Genomic DNA, 17,232 nt, shown 5'->3' with positions numbered 1-17,232 from the left:
TGATGTACTTTCAAAGGGATTTCAATTACTGGGCCTTTTTATTGTTAATTACTTTATTAATTGAGCAGAATTACTGTACTGATTCAAAATGTGTTGCAGTGAAAAATCCCACAGAACCTTCACTTGAGCATCCCAGATTTGGATGAGAGCGTCTGCAACCAAACTATTAGTTGGAAATTAGAGAGGGAGCCTGGATGCATGCCACTTGTGGCACAAACTTGGTTTCTGATGAAGCCAGCTATAAATGAACATGGGTGATGTCTGTGCTGCTTGTCTCACCCAGACAGAGAATAAACTAGAACAGCAACAGCTCATAAAAAAAAATGAGGAAGAGGATGAAAGTAAACATCGTAGTTAATTTTAACATAAATACTTCTGCTCTGCTACAGGCTCAACAGAATCTGGCTGAACAAATAGAAATCTTGGAAGATGTAAGGGTCTGGCTACATTTTATTGTTTGTCTTTTTCCCCAGTTTTGTTGTCCATTTGTACCCATGTATTCTGGAAGGCAGACAAGGCTATTGGTACTTTGGAAATACCCCTGTTTTTAGGGGCTTTGTCAGATTGAATTTTACTAATCAGATCTATCCTTGCAGGCAGATAGGCCTCGTGTGATAACAGACCTCTCATAATTCTGTAAGAAGGTGTACGTGTTGTGTTTTTTTTCTTTACAACCATTACAGAAGACCTTATGTTAAGTCACCAAATGGGCAGGAATTCTGTGTCCCCAGCTCTTTGCTTCAGAGCTGGAGCTGAGGGTGGCCGGAGCCCCATCGCCATTAGCACAGGCAGTGCCCTGTGCTGGGCAGACTGCTCCCAAAACAGGGATGTTCTCCAGCCTTGCTGGCAGCTGCTGAGGGGCTGGGACCTGGCCATGAGGAAGGTTTTGTGTCTTGTTCTGTGTACATAAGGGATACTTTGCTGTGCTAAACCATTACCGATGATTATAGGTATCATACTTGACGGGTCCCCTCCCAGTATAGTTTCTGTAACCCTTGGAAGCCAAGTTGACAGAATGAGCTCTACCTGTGGGTCCCTGTTGCTGGACTGTCTCCAGGTTTGCTCTTCTCTTGTCCCTTGCCTGTCATCACCTCTCATTTCTCTTCCCAGTCCTTGTTTTCTGCTGCCATTTGAGGCCTGTGGGTCATCCCCATTGCTCGTCTCTCCTGTACTTGTAACATCTCTCCGAGAGAGGCAGGATCAGTGCTTTTTCCCCAAGCTGGGGCTAGAGACAGCTCTAGGAGGAGGCAGGGAGGAAAGTAGTGCAAACACATCCTTATTTCTCTTTCCTTTCTGCGTGGTAGCATAGTGAAGGCAGAGATAGGAGAAATCATGTTCTTGAGTAAAGGTATCACACGTGCCCCAGATTTTCATGGTCCTTATGAGACCCGGCAATGATCTGTGCACAACGGGGGTGAGATAGAATGAGGGCGGCATGAGGAATGGATTCCTCCCTTTCCATTCCTGGCCACAGAGGATTTATTGTTCTCTCTGGCACAAAGTTACATGTGGTCTTGCATACAGTATCTCCAAAGAATCTTATGGACGCTATTTGTATTTATTGCATTTGAATGGCATGTGCTCACATGCTGTTTCTTACAAGGTACAGGATTTTTATTATGCACGTGCTTGATAGAATAACCAGATTCTTATTATTTGATTTCAGTGTTGCATTTTATGTTTATATTTATTTCAGCGAAGCTCTTGCTACTTCACTCTTTTCGGCAATTTAAAGAACACTTGGTACAATTGAGCTCGATACAATTTAGGCGAGGAACAAAAATCTCTAGAGGGAACGTCATTAGATTTGTGTTTCATCAAGAAATGATTTACAATTTGTATCAAGGCTGTTTGATGGAAAGTGGCAGATTTGTTTTTCTGTCAAATCGCCTAAGCTGTGCATTTCTATTCCAGTCTGCTTCACTCCCAAACAAATTGTCATTTCCCCATCTTAACCTTTCTTTGTGTTCTTACGTGCAGCAAAGCTGGAGCCACCATTCTCATCCTTTGGGCTGAGACACATAAATACCTAGCCTCTTACTCTGGTAGGAGATGGCAAATTTACCCTGGGTAAAGTATTTGATAGAGCAGCATCTGTGTAGTTGTTATACAAGGCAGAAAACATGGGGCTGAGTATAAGAGTTTTCTGATGGAGAAGAAGCTGGTAGATGGAAGGTAACAAAACAAGATGTGCTGAAATAGGAACTTTCTGGTTATTTTTTTTTTTTTCTAAATTAAAGTTATTAATGAATTTCCTCCGGGCTGGTCTTAGCTCTGATCCTATTTCATGTTTTCATTAATGGTGTTGGCACAAAAAGCTTAAGTATGTTAATGGAATTTGCTTAATGACCTTGAGGATTTCAGTAAGAGGTGGAATGAAGTTCGGTAGCACAAAGTACAAGATCACACACTGCAGTCCTGCTGAAATGGATTTCCTCTATAAACTGAGTGCTTACCAGCTGAAAAGGAAGGAGGAATGAAAGGATTTCTATATATTAGCCAGTAACACAGAGAGGATGAGTTTCCAGAATTATGCCCCACCTCTGCTCCACACACACACCCTCCCCCCAAAAAACAAAAACAAAAATAAACCACTTCACACTGTGAAGGTGGTCAGATAATAAATGCATTGCCAGTAGAGATAAGGAAGTATTTGTTATACAAAGCAGCTGTGAAGCCTCGTGAAATTTTGCCCGGTTCTAGCTGTGTAGTGAAATGTGAAGTTGTGCAAGGTCAATTACAAGGAAGGACTGCTTCTGTGGGCAAAAAAAAACAGAACTGATTTCAGGTGTTTCCAGCATAACTTACTTTTGTGAGCCTGATATCAAAAGCTCTCAAGGAAAGTTGAATTGTTGGAAAAATTGGGATGCATCTTTGAGTGAAACAGTCTGACTAAAGGGTTTCGGGGGACTGCAGCTAGCTTACTTCTGGCTTTTCTTACCAGAAAAGACAACAACTCATTCAACTTTGTATAATGAAGGCTTTAAAGACCTTCTCTCCTCCTCTGATGTTCAACTATAAATTATCTTGGTATATTTGCAGTGCTACCTCAAGAAAACTGGATGTAACTGGGCCAGAAACAAGTTTAGTTGGGGAATGAAAATCATGTTCCTAACCACGAGAAGCAATCCAACCAGAGCAATGGAGTGAAAATAATATTTCAAAATGGGATAAGGTGTTTTATGAAAGGGATAACAGAGTGGTCATATCTGTACTAGAAGGGAAAGAGACTGATTTCCCTGGGAGCCTCCTGTAGCTAAATAAAATGGCAGCCCATGCTTTTCCATGTACTTGAGCATTCTTAGCTCTTTATACCCTGAATTTTCTTCACTAATTTAGTCTAACATTATGCTCTGTGTTCGAAAATCTGTGCCTAATCCTAAATGCAGCACACAAGAAAGTCATGCATTAGTTCAGAAAACTCACACATTCATATGCCATCTATGTGCACTTTCTAAGATACTGGGATTAAAACCATGGGTAGCTAGATCATTTCATTAGTCTAGGAGCCGTTCAGGACCCAGACTTGATACATGTGAAGAGAGTTCATTTCTTTAAAGACATGTAGTTTCTGCACTGTCCTCTCCAATTTCAAGAGACGCTATTGAATGAAGTGTCATTGAAATAAATATTCATGAAGTTTCTCAATAATTCAGGCTGTGCTGATTCAGAGTGTTACACCCCTGCTTAAAACCATATGCAAAAACAGTCTTGTAAAAGGCAAAGCACATTCCCTGTACTCCGTCTTTGGTAGCTAAGAAGGAACAAGGTAGGACAGGTACAATGCTGTTGGCGGGCTGATTCTGTTTTGATGTGTCTTCTGACAGGGCTGTGCACTTGGTGACAGAAGACTGCACAGTCACACAGAGCCACAGAATCACTGGGGTGGGAAGAAACCTTGGGAGGTCTCTAACCCAACTCCCTTCTTAGAGAAAGGTCAACACTCAATGTAGACAAGGTTGCCTGGGGCTCTGTCCAGTTGGGTCTTCAGAACCTCCAAGGATGGAAGTTACACAACTTCTTCAGCAATTCTTTTCCAAAACTTAATTATCCTCCTAGTGGAAATTATTTTCCACGTATCCTCCTCTTTTTCAATTTTTGACCATTGTCTCTTATTATCCTCTCATGCATGTCAGTGAAGAACCTTGTTCCACCTTCTTAGTAACCTCCTCCTAGGTACTGGAAGGCTGCTGTTGGTACCCACCTCGTGTCTTAGGCATGTGTTTAAAATACTTAATTAAAGTCTACATCTTCACAAATAGATATTCTCTCATGTCAAAGAAAAAAAAAAGTCTTAACACTCCAAGTTTCTTTTGTGCAGAGCAGAACCCAAGATCCATTTTTGCTAATGATATTGAAGGGATTATGGTAATGTGATATGTAGACAACATGATTACTACTTCTATAGTTATTCACTGCTTACAAAATCTGTTGAATATCAAAGATGCATGTAGAAAATCGCAGTTTCTAACTTCAAAAGCCTACAGTCTTTGAAAAGAAAGTTGTCAGTTCACATAGTCCCAGGCCACTTGTCTTCATATGTAACATGTTTAAGAAGAATAACCTCTACAAATGTGTTTGTTACCATTGGTTATTGTACAGATGTATTGCTGGATTTTTAAAGTCTTTATGTATATATGTGCATATACATATATATATATTAAAGCTAATTTCAAATTCTCATTTGCTAGCATAGCTTTGCAGCATTATTGGATTTGCCCTAGCTTCACTTTTAGGAAAATTAGGTTCCATAGGTGGAAAAATTCCTGATGTTGTACATGCAGCATTTGTGTTGCCACAGGTTCACTCGCTTTCTTCTGCCCTTCTGGACTACCCTAAATCACTGCTGTTAAAAGTTGTTTGATGTCAGAGAGTGAGTGATCTCTAAAGACATTCTTTGTCATCTGACATTCTTTAATCAGCTGTGGGATACTAATCTTCACATCAGCAGCCATGCAAAAAATAAAAAACCAAAAAAATCAAAGGGCTTTAAAGCTTTCCTGATTTTTTTTTTTGTTCTGATAGCACAGTTATGGAATATAATTTGGTATTTCAGAGGATATTAAAAAAAAAAAAGTGTCTGCAATTTCTTAACAGAAAAAAATCAGGACTTTTATGAGTGCTAAAGCAACAGGTTAACATAATAAAAACTGAAACTGGTAAGAAGTGGTACCCCTCATAACATGCAATGAAATGTGAGATGTCACATTTTGTAAGTGCTTCCCAGTGCCCAAACACCAAATTTCTCTTGACTGTTAACAGACTGTCATCCCAAGTAACTTCTTTTGCAATTGCCTTTGCTTTCCAGAACCAGAAATATGATACCAGTTGTCTGACTCGAAGCCCTCTCCCTATCTTATCTGTCTCCCTATGGCAGACTGTTTTTCTAACTGCTGTTTTGGAGATGTGTGTGAAATAATACAATACTTACCTAAAACTTGTGTTTATCTGGGGAAAACTCCAGCTCTTAAAACATGCTTACAAAGAGATAACATGACTGGTGTATATACATACATATATACATATTCATATATATATATATGATAGGTACAAAAAGTAACATCATGTAGGTACTCTGTAGTTACTTCTTACTCTCTTCAAAATGTTTTGTTACAGGTTAGTTTTCAAGGTTGGCCTGAAGTTCCCACTCTGTGAATACATCTGTGCAGGCAGGCAGACTTTGACTGCAGGTGTGGGATTCGCCTTACAGATTGAGACTTCTGTGTAGGTGTCTACATTTAGGCATCTCCAAATCAGTGGGTATCTAAGATCCCACAGTAGTCAATGTGCACAGTGCATTGCTTAGGGAGTGTGTACATACAGCCAGGATGGCTTTTGCTGGGCATTTCAGAACTTGCCATGGGAGCACACCCACTTCCAGGACTAAAGCTGCTAACTTCTCATAACAGCTCAGGTCATAAACTTGAACAGGGCTTTTATTTTCCCGGCTACCAGGAAAAACCACAACGTGGATGTCTTTATGATGGACCTGGGCTTTTCAGTCATTTTGGTTCTTCTTTCTTCTGGCTGTTAGCATCTCACCAAATATTCTGCAGTGACCGCCTTTTTCTCCACCTCAGATATTCCTCCATCCCTGCACCAGCTGCTGTGAGCATGCTCTTCTCCTTTGTGAAACTCATCACTCTTTACACACAAGGCCCTGCCTCAGTATTCAAATGAAGAGGGGGCAGCTCGCTTTTCCCCCACTCTGAGCCTCCACAAGTGCAGTGTGAGCTCTCCTTGTGCTGGCTGCTCCACACGAGAGCAAGAGTGCCAGGGAAGATGTCATTCATCCTCTTCCCCAGGAGGCCCTACAGGATGTTTTTGTTCTCAATGCGTGGTGGTCCTTCACATGTTTAGTAAATCTGCCTCAGCTGGGATGTCTGTTCCGTGGTGATAGAAGAGGCAAAATGCCCTAGTTTGGGATCACCCCTACTAATATGCTCCTCTGAAATGAATTTCTAAATCCAGGCAATACTATTGAAGGATTAATGTAAGATTAGAGTATTTATACTAAAATACCTTATAATGTGAAAGAAATACGTGTTCTTGGGTTATAACTAGAAGCTCAGTTTATCTGTTCTATTAATTAAAGGTTTGGGTTGTGGGTTTTGTTTTTTTCTTTTTCTCCCCTAATGCTAATGAAGAGACTGGATTTCATACCGGTGGGACTAGAGCCTTCTGAATTTCCAGGTGGTTTCTAATTCCAGTTTAAATAGTATTATTTCAGATATGGATCTTCTTGAGCTAATAGGAACTACCCTGGTGCTCAGTTTGTGGCTGTGGTCTCTCATGGATTCTCTCTGCAGGCACCTTCTGTGAGCTGCACGCACTATCTTGACTAGGCTATTGCAAGGATTACTAAGTCTGACCACCATGCTGCTTAGCATCCCGTCCAAAAATCAACCATCCTGAAGTGGCCATTTTGCCACTTGCACTTACTGTGATTTTTCATTCCTTGACCACAGCAGCTTATGCTGGATTGCCATATGAATTTTTACACACACAGATGTGGGCACACGGACAAACACACATCCATGCTTATATATATGTACGTGTACATATATATATATATAATTTGCATGGTTTTTAATTAATTTGGAAGGTTTTGTGTAAAATATCTTCTCGCTGACATGCTAGCATATTCTGCTTGGTAGTCTTTAAACACTGAAGCTGTCTGTGGCAACAGTTTGAGTAATCAATGATAGAAGTCCATTGAAATGAAGCCAAGAAGTCTGTGATGAGTTAGCTTTGTCAAACCAAGGAAACAGAAGCCAACACTTAGATCTTTGCTGAGTATTTCCCCCAGTGGCTACCTGTGGAGTTTAACACAGACATATAATCAGGAGCATGCCTGAAGCAAGGAGGACATTTACACAGACAGGAACAAGTGGACATCTGTATTCAGACTGGCTCAAGCACACTCAATGTACAGTTGACTTGCTGCTCTTCTACTGAATAGGGAAGAAAGGGGAAATGGAAGGCGACCTGTCATTTCACTTTTTAATGAACTGCTTCTTGTCTTTATTATGAGCTGACTCCTCAGCCATTCCAAGTCTGAGTGAAAACTGCATATTATGCACTGGGAGCTCTGAAATGCCTCTCTCTTTAACCCATAAATGTCAACAGTTTCCTGAGATAATTTTGGTAATTTTCCAACTGAAACGAATGTGCATAACCCATGTATTTTTATTTATATCATTATTCTACAGAAAAGACATCCTTTTCACTGAAAAAAAAATAAAAATAATAGTGAAAGCAGTGCTGTGAGTGCTGGGCAGCATCCCCCTATTCGTCTGTGTAGCTTTCTAACAGTGTAACCTAGGATTAGGTGGAAGTAATCTAAGGCCTTCCAACCTTAGGTTTGTTAAAGATGATAGAAAAGGTGATGGAAAGTCATGAGCAGAAGGTTAAGTGGAAGGTTGTGAAGTGTGAACGTGGTGTGGATAGCTGCACTGTTAGTGCCTTGGGAACGAAATGTGCATCGGGCTGCTGGTGAAGATTTCCTTCCAGATAAAGAAGCCATTCAGTCTTAACACAAGGAGGCAGCACTCTGCAAGATACGCAAATAAGAAGGAAATTGATCAGGACAGCAGAGCCAGATGCAGAATTCAGGTAGTTACGAGGAGAAGCATTAATGGGCAGGTGAAAGTTTCTTTCCCAGTCTGCTGAAGGGAAGCTGCGGAAGTCACACAAAGACACACTCCTCTCATTTCCCTGCATTTGCTTCGTATTCCTGTTTATTGCACATCAAAGGCATTTACATATCCAGGCATGAAATGGAAATGATTGATGCAAAGGAGATATTTTTGTTAATTGCTGTTGCTCTGAGTCATGCCTGAATGGGACTGCTAGGGATGGGAGAGGAAAGACAGAAATGTTATTAGAGGTATAAATAATTGTTGAGAGCAACTTTTAAATACATCTGTTACCACATATTCACATCTAAAATTATCCAAAGAGGTGAGAGGCACCAATATAAGGACTAAGCCAATGCTTCGTCTTCATTGGTACAGATGTTGGCAACTGTCCCTGCATTTTTGTCCATTTTTTTCATGTCTGCTGCCTGGATCCTCAATCATTGTCTACAATAGTCCTGTCAGTGCCTGCTGGATGTTACAATAACAATGTCTTATACTCAGAGTTTATGGGTGTTTTGAGAGTTTGGCTGCTTTATCTGCACAATACCAGTGAAATGTCCGCTTTTTGTTCTATTGTTTGGAAACAATTCTTAATGTGCTCTCATACATGCATCATAGAGTCAAGGTGAGATGGGCATTCAATTTGAGACAGGAAAGCCATGCTTGAAGTACGTAAAGACGGTGTTTTTCATAGTGGAGCTATACTTTGGAGCACACAGGAGGATTTCTGGTGCTTCCTACTCTGCAGGAGTAGTGAAGAGGTATTTAAGTAATCTCTCTCTATGGAATGGTTGCACAGTCCTTGAGTTCTCTGTTGACGTGAGCTGTGTAAATAACTGAAGTGGGTCCAAACAGCTGAAGTACAATTTGATCATGTGTAGCCAGAAAACCCAAGTCCCATTTTTTTTGGAAATGTCATCCTTTAGGGTATCATCTGAAATTAACAGAAATCACGGCTCCCAATTGCAAGTGATAATAAAATACATCTATAGCACTCCCTAGTTTATATCCCTCCACCTGTAACCTTTCTACTGTGAAATAATTTTTGAAACAACCATTTCCATTAGATAGTAATTCAAGAAATGATCCTGCAGCAGACCATAGTCCATAGTTTGGCCTCATAATCTTATCCCAGAAAGTATGTTATATATCCTCTAGGTGAAGAACTCAAAATGAATGAGGACAAAGTGTTCAGCTCTGTTTCCTTTTGCTTTGTCCGAACTGGGGAATATATCTGCATTTTAGGAAATTGTGGGGACATGTCTATCTTAATGACAAACCCAAGGTTTATGGAAAAACTATTTACCATCTGGAGTGGTAGAAAATGGGTGATACCTGAAAAGGAAGGGTATTGGTCTTGGAGATTATTAGTAGTTTTAAGAATTTTCATTTAACTGGTTATAAGATGCCCCTCACAAAGTGATGGTTTATTTCCAGTGTAACTTGTCTTGAGCAAGCTTGCTTCCTGCTTATTTGCTTCATCCTTGACTAGGCTTAAAGAAGAATATTTAGATCAGATTTTTCTTAAGAAATCTTAGGATTCATGATTTATTAATGTATTGTTTGCAGTCAGATGAGTCACACAAACTCATGAGCTTATTTTTGTACCATTCCGTGTGTTAATTTTAGTCATTAATCTTCTGCTAGTTATTCTAGCTGACAGAAATCATAAGTATTTTGGTTTTGTTTTGTCCTTATGATATCACCCTGTAATTTAGGTTAGTTGTTATTGTATAAAACATTTCCCTGTAAAAATTGCAATCTGTAAAATCCTGTTTGAACCATAGTCAATTGCAGTCCATTTCAGATTGCCATAAATAGATGTACAAATTCAATTCAAGAGCTAAAAGACAAATTGACAATGTGAGTGCTGCAGTTATTTGCTCTATTTCAAATCAATATTTCTTAGTGTCTCTTTTGTATTCTTGACAGGTGAGGTTGAATAATGATAATCTTTATATCAACAAATGCTTTTATACTACATGATTATAACTAATTTCAATCAACCACTTGTCTAAAATTAAGTCACGTGAGTGGATTTGGGGCCTCTCATTATCTTCACTCCCGCCCATTTAATAATAGTGTTCTTCTTAAGTAGGTGGCTCATGCCAGTCTTCCACACGGTGTTATTTTTAGCACTTGCAGCATCCACATTGTATTGCCCGTGCTTCTCGTATGTTCTGACCAAGTGCTGTATGGATTATCATCTTGAACACACATGTCACAGTCCAGAAGGAAAGTGATGAGATTATAGAAATCACTTTTTTCCAGTTTTCCTGATAGTACCATCCTCATTTTAAAGTAGAAGGGAGTACACTTTGGTTAATTGGCTTCTACACGAAGTAACTAGCACTGAACAGTTGATAAGTCAAAGTAACTACTTTTCTCTGATAGCTGTTTATTTCCTTTCATTTCTCTCTTTCTTCCAATCTACCTCATTTTTTTTTTTCCACAGGGTTTATGAAGCTTTAAACATTTTACTATCTCAGAAATAGTTGCTTTCAATACTTACCTTATGTTGAAGAAATGAAGGGGGTGGTGGTAGTGGTCACTGGTAATCATTTGACCGGAGACTAAAAAAGGGAAAACCATTGAGTCTGTGTTTAAAACTGTGTTTAATGATATGTTACAGGAACTTCTATTACATCACGATGCTGAGGGATCCGGTGTCACGATACTTGAGTGAATGGAAGCACGTCCAGAGGGGCGCGACATGGAAAACTTCCCTTCATATGTGTGATGGAAGAAGCCCGACACCAGATGAGCTGCCTACCTGTTACGAGGGCGACGACTGGTCTGGAGTCAGTTTAGAGGAGTTCATGGACTGCAGCTACAACTTAGCCAACAACCGCCAGGTGCGCATGCTGGCAGATCTCAGCCTGGTGGGGTGTTACAACTTGACTTTTATGAACGAGAGCGAGAGGAATATGATTCTTCTCCAAAGCGCCAAGAACAATCTGAAAAACATGGCCTTCTTTGGCCTCACCGAATTTCAGAGGAAAACACAGTATCTCTTCGAGAGGACATTCAACCTGAAGTTCATTTCCCCTTTCACCCAGTTCAACGTTACGCGGGCCTCCAATGTGGACATCGGTGAGGATGTGCGGCAGCGGATAGAGGAGCTGAACTTCTTGGACATGCAGCTGTACGAATACGCCAAGGACCTGTTCTTGCAGCGCTTCCAGTACTCCAAGCAAGAGGAGCATCAGATGAACCGGCTAAAGAGGCGAGAGGAGCGGAGGCTGCTGCGGGAGCAGAGAGCTCATCAGTGGCCAAGGGAAGAGGTGGCAGAAGTTGCCGTTACTGAAGATTACAATAGCCAGGTGGCAAGGTGGTGATGCTCCTCCAGCTTGACTAACCCATAAGAGGATCAGAGGCTCATACTTTGTGTAACTTGGCTACCTGAAAATCAGCCAAGGAAGGCCAACCGCTTTGGTAAATGAGACAGCATCTGACAGCTACCCTTCCTTGTCTCAGTTTTTCTTGGTTTCTGTCAGTGAGGAGAACATTTTTTTTTTCTAACTAGGCATTAATAGTGTTATTAAATAGCAGTAGAATAGATTCCTATCCAAACAGACTTCCTGCAAAGCCCTAAGCTATGAGAATGGGTTGAAGAGAAAGCTATATCCACGACATTAACAGATGTAACCTATACAATCTGAGCTACCAAACCTTGTGCAGGCATGAATCAAAATTGAAAAAAAAAAATAATCTGTTTTGGTTCCTCTGTGATGTGCGAGCTGGTTTATTTAATATTGTCCTTTGCAACTGTAGTGTGTAGCTTTCTAGTGGATGAAATGGAGGTAAACATACTGCCCTTCAAACTTATACACGCTGTGTTTTGATTAAGGAAAGCATTTGCTGGGCTGATTAAAAAAGACCTAGGAAATGTGGGATTGGTACAGTGCTTGTTGTTTTCTGTAAGCCCTCAGTCAGGGATGATTTGCAAGTGAAGTGGGGGGTTTAACTTATTTTTCTGCAGATGTTAAGAGTATCAAACCCAGTCAGGTAGCAGTCATCTTTCAGAGTGTGTGTGGCAAAGGGGAAGCCAGAGTGCAAAAACTGAGAAATAAGCTAGGTCCTCGTTGAAGCTGCACACACATTGCCCATATTACCTGCCTGTTGGCAATGAAATAAGCCTTCACATTCACAAAAGGTGAAGAGGGGCCCAGCAAACTACAGGAAAGAGGAAAGAGAGAGCAGGAAAAGCTTAAATATTAGTGTGACATTATCCAGATCTGCTTTAAAAGCCTGGAGATATATTGTCTGTGAAGATAGGCAGGTTTATGATATAGTCTGTTAAAGTACATTGATTCCAAGTGAACACAATTTAAATTGGTTTTCTCTCTAACTATGGTAGTGGCTACAACATATTAAAAAAAAAACAGCTTTCATTTTTATAGGATAAATAATAGATATGTGGAAAGACTTGATATTTATTACTCTGTATGAAGATTCTTTGTAAATTTAGTGCTTTCATGAAGAGAGATCTGCATCTGTTTTTCTTCCTTGTCTACAAAGATTCAATGGGTTCTTCCTCCACACATTGCATTCTTAACTGTATCTATTTATTCTGAGATTTTTTCTTGTTTCCATTTGTGGTAGTGGAATTTTAAAAAGAAGGTCCTTTGCATCATAGATCTTTGAGAGATTTTTTTTCCTTCTTCTTCTAGCATAAATCTAAAGCATTAGGAGGAAATTTCTCTAAGTGCCTCAATGTGGCTGCTAAATCAAGATGCTGAAAGTATATTATTGCATGCATGAATGGCTTTTACCTTACAGATTTGCTAATTAGAGATACTGGAGTACCTGATATGGATGCACATTTCTTGGTTATTTTCAAAATTCAAGGGTTTTAGCTAGTCATTTTAATGTGTTGCAGAAAACAAGGCTGATTTTGAAACTTTATCCCTTCATTTCCAAAAATGTTATTTTTAGTGCATGCTGTATCTTTTTTAGTTCCAACAATGTTATTGCTATTTATCTATGCACAATATCAAAAACACGATCTAACAATCCTGTTGAGAGTTAATGCATACAATAATATGTTAAACATGGAATATTGTAAAGAATATTAAGAAGCGAAGAAGGCTACTGGGACAATGCCTCATTATCAATGTAGTTTATTAGCAAAGCGCTGCTTTACACCAGTGTGCTACTTTTGTGGTAAGCAGGGAGTTTGGGGCTCTAATGCCTGTTCCCTTGGTGGATCACATGCATCTCCTCCCACCTCTGCCTTCAGAAGGGAAAACACAGGGCAGCAGAGAGCCATTCTGCTGCCCAAATGTGGGATGTCCATCTCAAAGAAGACTCCCCTGACCGTTCTGACTGGATCCCCACTGCCTTGAAGAGGCGCTCAGGCTCCTTTCTCACATAGAAACACCTACATTCAGAGGTTTGAACTGAAACTTTTACAGTCTGAGACTAAAGCTCACTCTGCATGTCCTGTCTTTGGGACAGTGGGGCCACTAAGAGCCAGGCTGGACCAGTGCTCTTGCATCTTTAGCACAGCACTGGCCCTGGCCCTGCAGAGGGCAGGAGGCTTCCTGCTGGTCAAACATTCCCGGGCCCATTGCTGCATCTCCTCCTGTGCTTCAGATTGTGTGGCGAGAGAGGGGATGGGAGCCTGTGGCACCCAATACACCATGTCCAGGATTTGTGGGTGCTTTTTTTGTCTCTGTGAGCACAGGGAGCTGAGGATGCCAGAGGTGACCCTGGAGGGCCCTATGGGTTGGGCAGGAGTCAGGGCTGCTGGTGGGCCTGTGGGAGAGAAACCAAGTGCATGGAATGAAAGATGCAAGCTCATACTTGGATTAAGGAGGATGATAAACAAGAAAGCAGAATCAGTCCGAGACCATCTTTTGTTGTAAAGCATCCCTAAGCACCCAAGAGAGTCCCTTTTCTCATGTCCCTGCCTCTTTCCCCTACAGGCCACCTCTCCACACCGCTCACAGCAACAGGGTCCTCTTTTTTCATTTTGAAAACACTGCATTATTTTTTCAGGAGAGAAGAGAGAGAGAGAGAGCAGAAATTGTTCCCTGCAGCCTCACCAGTTGCTGTTAGTATCAGTTTCAGCTCTCTAAGCACACCAACAGTTCTCCAGACTATTCCTTCTGCATGACACAAAACAAAACCTAATGAGGAAAATCAAAGCAGTCTTTGGGCGGTTTGCATTAGCTTTAATAGTTTGGCAATACCTTAATGTGATGCCTAACCTTTTAGTCAGTCATTTCCCAGGAGACGAGATTAGGGTCCTGAAGAGCTGCTAATGTGCTGTAGCATCTATGTTAACAGGATTTGCCTTAATGCTTGGGATTTATTTAAAATTGAAGTTTTTTGTTGTGTGTGTGTGTTTTTTTTTTTCTTCTATTTTCTTTTTTTCTTTCTCCTGGAGCCTGTGTATCATAATTGCACTGGTTGTGCAGGAACGGGCAGCAAGCATCTGGGATCTTGCCATTACCAAAGCCCACGGCTCCAGCAGCTCCCACCCCAGCTATAGCAGTAGATTCAGCAAACTCCCTTCACTAACACTGCTGCTGTCCTTAGCAGAAATTCTCTGCACATCAAAAATCAAGCAGTTTTAAAATACTTTCAGGCTGACTTCTTCTAACACACAGGCTTGCAGCTTTTTCCTCTCGGGCACAGCACCCAAAATCTTGTAGCGCAAAAGCAGCCTAAAAGCAGAATAAAGGTTCACATCTCTGTTATTCCAGGTCTTCATTGCTCTGACAGCACAGGCTTCCCTGTAATTACAGTGTCTTGTTTAAGATCAGAGAGCAGTGTGTTCCTTTTGAAACCTTCATGAGCAGCGATGCTATAGGATTTCTGTCCATCTTCCTGGCATTATTTTGTTGCTTAAACAAGGCAATTTGGCTTCTGCTACTGTGGTGCTGAAACAAATCTCATTCTTTTGTAATGGAGATGTACGTACTAATCTCTCCCATCGCATCTTCAGCACTGGCTGCCTTTTCCAGTTATAATTTGCTGTAGGCTTGGAGCAGACAGAGAAACATGCTGTGTTGTTAAAACGGGTTCCTGGTAATTTGATGTCTAGTCCAAGAACTTGGCCTATTGCCTATGGGCCGTACTTTATTAGAGAAGGAAAATTTGTCCTCTCTTCCCCAGTCATCAGTGCTAACAATAAAAAGCTTTTTCACCATGGGGAAAGGGAAAAAAAGATGGTTTCTTGTGTTTGGTATTACTCACTGCAGTTGTGTTAACAATGAGGTTGGAATAGCCTTGCTAGGGCTTCTACCCAGTATGTGGTATTTATCTGCAGTTCACTCAAAACAGAAGTAGAGAGTGAAAAACTGAAGGAAGTCAGATCCACAGCCGAATTCCTAACTTCAGTGTATCTACTCAACAAAACCAAGTGGCGAGTCACATCACCCTTCAGTCTGAAAGTGTTTCAGAGTGGGCATCCTCTACCAGGAGGGTCTTGTTTCCTACACATTTTCAAGAGGCTCAAGTACCAGTAACTGGGAGTGAATGTGTGTTGTTGGGGCCCTTTCTCAAGTTGGCCTTCCTGTTAACACATTTCATTTGGCACTGGTGGGTTCTTGTGTCCAACATCCAGTCCTCTACCAGTACTGAGCACTGATGCTATAAAACTCGTTATCTCACTGGCACTTTTCTTCACCATTGCTGTTCCTCTGATACACATGAATTTATTTATTTATTTTTATTGGATAGAGAATATCTATTTTCCAGGTTGGTGGAGATTACCCTGTAAGAGGTCCTGAGATGAATAACCACAATAAAATTATTCTGATAGAGTAGATTGCTGTGTCTGCCTTACCCATGGTAAAAGCATACTCAGAAAAGGTACCCAGCTTGCATTGAAACACTTCCTGTAGTTTGGTTCTTGTAATACTTTCTCAATATTTTGGGGAGAGAAATAGATTCCTACAATATCCTTCATTTGTTTTGTTTTGTTTTGTTTTGTTTGTTTTTCTTGGCCATATCACAAGCTCTGTGATTTCAAATAAATCTTTGAAGTGAGAAAATGAATAAATCAGGAGTTCCCATCAGTTGCCATATTTGAGATGAAAGGGTAAATTAATAGACTGTAAATTATTTTATTCTTTAGGGATTTTCCTTCTGTTTATGTGCAATAATGTGTGTGAACTCTGCTACTAAGAGATTGTATTGTGACTAACCATATCTACTTTTATTCCTATTTAAAGGATAGTTTGTAGACCTAGGGGTTTTCATTGATGTAAAGCACAATTTAATGAATTATTTAATGTGTTTAACCATTGTGGTGTCAAAAGCAATTGTTTTCATATATTTATTTGTTGGTGGTTTTCTGTAAATTGATACTCATTAAGAAATCTGTTAAAAATGAAGAAGTTTTGTTGAATATTGTTGGGTCCATGAATAACTTATGAGCAACAAATAAACATTGATTGCATTTTTGAAACACTAAAGGTTCCATCTTATCTACATAACCATAAAAGTGACTAAAAATGCTTCTGTTGGGCTGGTTTCAAGCATTAGTGCAGATCCACTATGACCATAATTATGTTTCGTAATAAAATGTACATAGAGGAAAAGCATGTTGGCACAACTTACTCTTTAATTATGTTGGGACCCAATCAGAAATCTTATGATTGCAATTGACTTTAGCAGGCTTCATCTCAGATTGCATTAAGTCAGGAGGCTTGAGACTTGCATAGTCACTAGCACTAATTCAAGTGACCCCAGTGTCAGAATTTCCATACTTGGATTGAATTAAGACTTAAGCACGCAAATAACTGAAAAAGTGCTGGTGAATTTGTTGGACTTCATTTCTACAGAAACTGCACAGAGGACCGGTCCCAACCTTCAGGGTAATCTAAGGAGCTACCATGGGTAAGAATAAGAAGCTGCAGTCTGTTGTTTCACCATTGGCTTTATATATATATCCTTACATCTCCTCTGGGTTCGTGGACCATACGAGGAGCCAATTGCATTTTCAGCCACACTATCTCATGTATATGTGTAGGTACAATGAACTAGGACAGGGATGGGAACATGGGGGAGCATGGATAGATGTGAATAAGGAGGATACATGGAAACCTCTTTTACAATGTAACTCAGGCCCCCTGTT

At 40.4% G+C, this 17,232-nt stretch overlaps 1 protein-coding gene across 1 annotated transcript in view; it reads left to right on the top strand.

Moving 5' to 3' along the window:
* HS6ST3 (heparan sulfate 6-O-sulfotransferase 3) overlaps positions 1 to 16,676 on the top strand; it is a 296,572-nt gene extending 279,896 nt beyond the window's left edge. Inside the window, exon 2 of the mRNA XM_027443275.3 lies at positions 10,774 to 16,676. Within this exon, the coding sequence (XP_027299076.1) occupies positions 10,774 to 11,479 (706 nt within the window). The 3' untranslated portion in view covers positions 11,480 to 16,676. The remainder of the gene's footprint in view (positions 1 to 10,773) is intronic.
* Positions 16,677 to 17,232: the final 556 nt, after the last annotated feature.

The sequence above is a fragment of the Anas platyrhynchos genome, chromosome 1 (assembly GCF_047663525.1).
Source record: "Anas platyrhynchos isolate ZD024472 breed Pekin duck chromosome 1, IASCAAS_PekinDuck_T2T, whole genome shotgun sequence".
NCBI classification, from domain to species: Eukaryota; Metazoa; Chordata; class Aves; order Anseriformes; family Anatidae; genus Anas; species Anas platyrhynchos.
The sequence above is the reverse complement of the archived record's forward strand: the minus strand, read 5'-3'. Positions and strand labels throughout refer to the sequence as shown.